Source organism: Trachymyrmex septentrionalis, unplaced genomic scaffold, assembly GCF_001594115.1.
Source record: "Trachymyrmex septentrionalis isolate Tsep2-gDNA-1 unplaced genomic scaffold, Tsep1.0 scaffold88, whole genome shotgun sequence".
Lineage (NCBI taxonomy): Eukaryota > Metazoa > Arthropoda > Insecta > Hymenoptera > Formicidae > Trachymyrmex > Trachymyrmex septentrionalis.
Window position 1 is genome coordinate 110,338 of NW_017306070.1, and position 7,236 is coordinate 117,573.

At 30.5% G+C, this 7,236-nt stretch overlaps 1 protein-coding gene across 4 annotated transcripts; it reads left to right on the forward strand.

The window, feature by feature from the left end:
• The first annotated feature begins 56 nt into the window (after nt 1-56).
• On the forward strand, nt 57-6,047 carry LOC108755512 (protein arginine N-methyltransferase 3). Of its 4 annotated transcripts, none has more exons than XM_018498557.1 (8): nt 57-310; nt 1,236-1,562; nt 1,803-1,978; nt 2,051-2,209; nt 3,236-3,423; nt 3,555-3,781; nt 4,647-5,006; nt 5,723-6,047. In XM_018498557.1, exons 2-8 carry the CDS (start codon nt 1,247-1,249, stop codon nt 5,830-5,832), a joined length of 1,536 nt encoding a protein of 511 aa, XP_018354059.1. In that variant the 5' UTR covers nt 57-310; nt 1,236-1,246; the 3' UTR covers nt 5,833-6,047. The 4 variants fall into 4 exon arrangements, with proteins under 4 accessions (XP_018354059.1, XP_018354058.1, XP_018354060.1 ...); XM_018498556.1 differs by having other exon boundaries at nt 57-204; XM_018498558.1 differs by lacking the exon at nt 57-310 and adding an exon at nt 763-826.
• The last annotated feature ends 1,189 nt before the right edge of the window (nt 6,048-7,236 follow it).

The following is a 7,236-nucleotide window of genomic DNA, read 5'->3' on the forward strand; positions in this document are numbered from 1 at the left end:
ACTTCCACCAGCACCATCTCGGCTGATTTCCACTGATCTCGGCTTTCGGTCTCGGCCGTTTCGGCTCAAGCCGCTGAAGTCTGCGACGCTACGTCAGGCGTCAGTCGTTAACACGTGTTCGATTTAACTTGGAGTGTGACGGGGCTGCGCCGATTTTGTGGTTAACGTCGTTTAGGAAGACGAGGCTTATCATGGCAAAATTGGGTAAAATATTACTGAAAGTCTTACGCAATGAATGGCAAAATGACAGGAAATAATTGCACGTTTAGTGCGCAGTAATCGGCAAAAAAGTCAAGCAGTTAATTACAAGGTGTAAATACTATTAGTGTCGAGACAGAGACACTACCGTGTCTCCTGATACTTCTTATTGGTGTCTGATTGTGTAACATTTAGCTTGATGCGAAACAGAAAAAAAAAGAGAGATTTATTTTATTCTTACACTATTATATTAATCATATGTATGTTGTTTATTCATAATTGACTATATTTTACAGTAATTGTGAAGGTGTCGGGCTTCCTCGTCGATTTCGATAAAATTAGGCTTATTCGTCGCGTTTTTGCACAAAATGAACGAATTTGGCAGAAAAAAGGTGTTATTCTGCCCTGTGAACCGAGATATTAAACATTAAAGTTTATGACTGTCGAGGTTAGGAAATCTGTCAGCTGTAAAATACTGCAGTGCAAGCATGCGCTGCGATCACATTTTCATGTTCCGTGACTTCACGCGCATGTGTTTTAGTAAGTATTTTTCCTGTAATAAAGGGCACGCGAATTCAAACCGAATAAGAATAATCAAACAAATCAAGTGCAATAGTAAAAAATTAAGGTAATTATTTAGAATACTCCTCCCCTAAAATCTTAATAAAAAAACTGCTTCACAAACACAAATTCACTACTTTACAAACAGTACAAACACTACTTTAAAAACACAAAGTTATTATTAATTTAAGCTTTAAAAATACAAAGTGAATTCATGTTTACAAAGCAATGAATTTTTTTTTAATTTTTTTTTAAAAGAAACAACGCATGCTCACTGTTACATGCCTGTGACCTGTTACAGATTTCCTAACTTCAATAGTCATCCTTAATATCTCACATCAATTCGCAAGGCAGAGCGATATTTTTTCTGCCAGATTCATGCAAAAACGCATTGAATAAATTTCATCACCTAATTTTATCGAAATGTGTGAAGGAAAACATCTCCTTTACCTTATCTATTTACTTTTTTGTTGTAGGACATAATGACATGTTAAGTGATAGCGACAGTGGAGATGATTGGGAGGAAAATGGTGAAGATTACTATAACATTTTGTGCCTGTTTTGTACAGAAAATATGAACGGATTTCCTTCTGCATTGGACCATATTGAAATCTTTCACAAGTTTGACTTCTGTGATTTTATAAAGAAACATATTCACGACACTTACTCATATATTAAATTAATCAATTTTGTTCGTCGCAAGGAGATTTTACCAGAACAACTGAATACGTTAGACATGGAGACTTGGGAAAAAGACGAGTATCTACGTCCTGTTGTGGAAGATGATCCATGGTTAATGTATGGTGAGTATAAAGAACCAAGGCTATTATTTTATTGATAGCATATATATTTTTCAAAATTTATAATTCTGGGCTTGGCGTTCATGCCTATTGCCTTTTCTTTTCTTTTCTTTTTTTTTCTTTTTTTTCTTTTTTTAAAATAGAAAAAAATACTTGAGTCAATGCTCAGAATTACAAATGTTAAATATTGTGTTACGCAGATTATGCACTGAGTTGCAAATTTTATTATTTAATATAATGCAGACATTGAAGATCTTATCAAAATTAAGGATGTGAGTGAAGAAAGTGGTGTAAAACAGATGCAAAGTGACAACAGTGTGACTTTATCAGAGGCACAGTATGAAGATATGAAAAGAATTATCAGGTCACTCAAATCTCAGCTGAAAGAAAGTGAGACAACATGTTTTCTAATAAAGCAGGTAGCTATTATAATCATTATACGTACATTTCCATACATGGCATAATGTAATGAATAAAAATTGCTTTTTTAGCAAATGGAAGAGATGAAAGAGAAGGCTCAGAAGTTAATACTGGGTGACGATTTGGACGAAAGAGAAAAGAATGCTCAGGTTAATGCTCATAATTCTAACGCTGATGAAGGCTACTTCAATACATACAGTCACTTTGCTATACATCACGAAATGTTGAATGTAAGTTCTCTAACAGTATACGACATCCTCAGGATGATCCTGACCATATCCATGAATATGAGAGACATATGTGGGATATTTAGGACAATATACTAAGACGAAAATTTCAGAATGTTTGGAGGAGCAAATAAGCGCCTAAGAATGTGCTAAATATTGCCAAAACATTCTAATCTGAGGTTTTTAAAAATATTCATTTGTAATCTTTAAGATATATCTTTGAATCTTTCTGATATTCTAGGATTGTTGCTAAATGGCGTTATTTATTCAGTTGATCATTTTAGTCACTTTCAATCTATCTTATGTGTCTTGCGTTATGAAATATTTGATTAATTGCATTTATTTCGTTTTTTATTAAAAGGAATGTGATATTCGATACCTTTTTTATGCACTTGGTATATATTTTTCTTTTTTAAAGAGATTTTTTTAAGTTCTTTATTTTTTATTTGTTATTCCTTACTCTAACTAAATTTATCCAACTCTAACTGAGGTTACATTTCTTCAAAGTTCTTTTAAATTGATAATATTTAAGAACTGGAAAGGATACGGACAGTAGGAGTCAAGCGCAGAAGACGTCGAGCAAATAATATATCTATGAAATGTGAAACTTTTTTATTCACTAAAACGGGCTTACATGTTTCGGCTCACTTTTGAGACAACACAAATTAACATAAATAAACTGTGAATAAAAATTATCCTATCATGGTAAGCTCCCCTATCTCGAGAATTTAAATACCAGAATTAAACGCCAAAAAGAGTGAAAGAAAAAGAAAAAAGAAAACTGAACGAAAAAATGGAAATAATGAAAATATCGAAATAGGGAATATGAAAAACTTATTTATCAAAAACCTTAAGATTACAATTAATTATCCCGAAAATTCACATTTCAATTATTTGCGCGACGTCTTCTGCGCTTGACTCCTACTGTCCGTATCTTTTCCAGTTCTTTGATTTATAAGGAGTCTGTTAGTTCGATTTATAATACTGAAAATATTTATCTGAAAAAGTGATAGAAATATATTTTGTTAGGATAAAAAACGAACGGAGAGCTATCGTGATGCATTATTAACAAATTCTAACAAATTCCATGATTGTGTAATGTTGGACGTCGGTTGCGGAACTGGTATCCTTTCGATGTTTGCAGCAAAATCTGGTTGCAGTAAAGTTATCAGTGTCGATCAGTCTGATGTGATATATCATGCTATGGATATAGTAAGGTGTATATTTAATTAAAGTATATATAATAAATTGTATATTGAAAGATCATATTGCAAATTAGATAGCTCCTATTTTCATTTAGATTTCATATGAGGAAAATGTAATAATAAATTATATTAATTGATTTTAGAGAGAACAATCTCAGTGATATAATCACTTTAAAAAGGGGTCGTCTAGAGGATATTAGTATAGGGGTAGACAAAGTGGATGCAATAATATCCGAGTGGATGGGATATTTTCTCTTGTTTGAAGGAATGCTGGACACAGTTATTTATGCTAGGGACCATTATTTGACGCCTGGTGGAACAATTCTTCCAAACAGATGTACAATTAGTATTGTGGGAAGTGGTGACACAAGTATGTGTTACAGTGTAATTCTTACTACAATAATATTAGTTATACTTCATGACGAGATCTCGCACGTATTTGAAAAATAATTTATCAAGCTCGTACTTATAATCGTATTTCTGAACATCTGAAACTAATCTTGAGACGTGAAACAGTTTAATAGATGAATATTGAAAGTTGATTTGATATTAATAATTTCACATTAGCGATTCAAGTGAGGAACTGATGAAATTTGTTTTGAGATATGCCTTGAATTTTCGCGATTTAATACATTTTGAAATTCATGCGTCATTAACATATCAATAATTTAATTTTGAAAAATGTTATTTTAAAACAACACTGTTAGAAATGTAACCACGAGCTTCCTTTACATGTAAATAAAGCTCGTGATTATGAACGAAATTAAAAGTATGATTGAACGAAATTAAATGAATGATTGAACTGAAAATTAATTAAGTTACAGTAGTTACTTAAATGTAATGAACATGTACATTAAATTTAATGTAATGTCATGAAATTAAGTTTAAATTGTGTTATTTAAAAGTATATTAAATTTCGTGAAATTTTTAACAGTGAAGCACAAAACATAGCTTCATTCAATATCTTGTATCTCTAAAGTTAAAATCTCACATGTTTGAGAATCGTATGCTTCTCAGATTAATATAGTTTTAATTGATTTCTAATTAAGACATGACTATTGAATCGTTCGTATCTTAAGACAGAAAATTTCATTTCGAGTATCTCACTAGATACGCTCTTAAGATAAGATTTGGGAAACGAGTATAAATACGGGCCTTAAACGATTACTGCATAATCATATATTATTCAATTGTTTGTAAGCTATTCTACATAGATTACTGTTGTTTTTGTGTAGAGAGATATATTGACTTGGTTGATTATTGGTCAAACGTATATGGTTTTAAAATGAGCTGTATGAAAGCAGAAGCGTTACGTGAACCCAGTATAGAGATCTGTAATGTCGATGACTTGATAACGAGCATCGCTGAGATCCAAGCCTTCGACTTATATAAAGTCACTACGGATTGCGTCAATTTTTCATCTCCTTTCACGTTGAATGTGAAGAAAACAGGATCGTTAACCGCAATAATTGGTTATTTCGACATTTTCTTCGATCTCGACAATCCGGTTCATTTCAGTACAGGTCCCTATTCTACTCCGACACATTGGAAACAGACGGTATTTTCTTTAAGCGAACCTATTAGCATAACTGAAGGTAAGTTACATGTTTATTTACTACAGTTATTAAATTAATATATATAGTTAATATTATAATTATAATATTTTGTTATAAATGTCATTTTAAAATATCATTTAAAATAAAATTTTATAATTATGATATTAATTATAATTTTACAATTTAATTGTATATTTTATATTATTTTGTTATGATAATTGCATTGTTTTATTTCAAATAACGTTTTAATATCTATATTAATTTTTCTTCAAGATAATTAGATCAAGCGAGACATTATATTTTCACAATATCTTTGAAAAATCTTTGGAATTATTATAGAAGTGCATATTTATACAAAAAGAGTCACAAAATAGCGCTATTTAAGTTCGATTCAAATGTTCTTTTCGAGTAAAATAATTAATCATTTTTCCGATTGTTGATAAGATAGATAATTACTTTATCTAAAGAACTGTGAAATATTTGAATCGGATTTTATTCATGTAATCTCTTATATCTTTCTATGAAAACATGTTTCCCTAATAATTTTTACTATATTTCGAGAATATTCAGAAAAGTATAGTCCAATCCAAAATTGTCACTTAATTTTTTATGTTATCTCATCAAGTTTCTTGGAAAGAAAAATAAATTGATGTAAATACAGATGATATTTTAAAATACATTTCGAAACGAAATACACAATACGCAGTTATTATAGTTAAAATATAATATCTGTATATTTATACTTTCTCTTATAGGTGAAACTATAAACGGCACGTTGGTCTGCCGAAGACATTGTAAGGACATCCGAGGCTTAATGGTCGTTATTCACATAAAAAATTTCTCTCAGACATATTTTCTGGATTAAACGTTAAATATGCTTGTTCCAAGAGACTAATAGTCACATGTGCCAACAGCAAGCTGTCACATTATGATGCTTTGAATTTCGTTAAACGTTTTTTTCCACGAATATTCGCTTAAGCTTTATCTCTCTTATCGTTTTCAATTTGAATCTATAATATATAAAATCTGTAGTATCCGTATTTAAGGGAATCCTAAAGACGATTAGTTGTATTTTACGCACATATATTATAATAACGTTTTAATTAGACATCTAAGTCTAATTCTAAAAACTCCGTTGTTTCTCCGTACAAACTACTAGTCTGTGGACTATTATTTCATAAGTACAGATTGTACAGTTTCTTAAAACATATATACATGAAAGCGAAATTGCTTATATTATCCATCGCTATACTATCAAATGCAAAGCCAACATCTGTGCGAGAGAGAAAGTTATAACATTCCAAATGTTTGTAATCCACATGCGTCAATACATCGGTGTGAGTTGTATAGTCAGGGTTTAAAAGGTTTCAACATTTTTTTAATGGGTTTTGGAATGCAGTCTATTCATCGAGCAATTGGTTCTTATTAGTCAATCCATGAATATGCATTCCGAAACCCATTGAAAAAAAAGTGTTGGAATCTTTTAGGCCCTGACTATAAAGTTGTTTGAAGGCCCTGGTACATAAAAATACTTAAGACGTAAAACTTAGAGTCTCTTTCACCCTGATTAATGCTAATCGATGATTAACTCAATCATCACGATTGCTAATGTGAGAACTAAATACAGAAGAGGAAGAGAGAGAGAGAGAGAGAGAACGTCGGTAATATAGATGGCTTTAGGATCCCCTTAAACGGAAATCTAATTTAAATGTTTCGGAACTCTAGGTCTTCATTTTTATGCTTATAACTGTACATACATACATAAATTATTATATTGATAATTATACATAAAATATATATTAATACACCTATAATAATATTAATATATATATTATATGTATAATACTTTTTCTCTCTTTCGCAAGTGAGATATAGAATTTTCTTAAATATTTGTGATAATTACAGAATAATCATTGATCTAATAGCTATTTACATTTGTGCCTTTTTAGCTATTCGTATACACAGAGTGTTCCAGAAATCGTGATATAACCGGAAAAGCGATGATTTCTCATATAAAAATAAGCCAAAAATAAAATTATTGTATAGAGCTCTGTTTTCGAAAAAACTGAAAATTTTGAATATTCGTTAAATACGTGTACCGCTGTGCTGATATAATCTGGTTGGTTTATCCAATCTGACTATTCAGCGCTATTTCTGTTAATCTGGAAATTTGCAATAATTTAAAATAATGCAGTAAAATTTAATAATGTATTTATTTTGAAAAATTATTGAAAATACCTATAAAAAATTTTATTTTATATTTAATTTT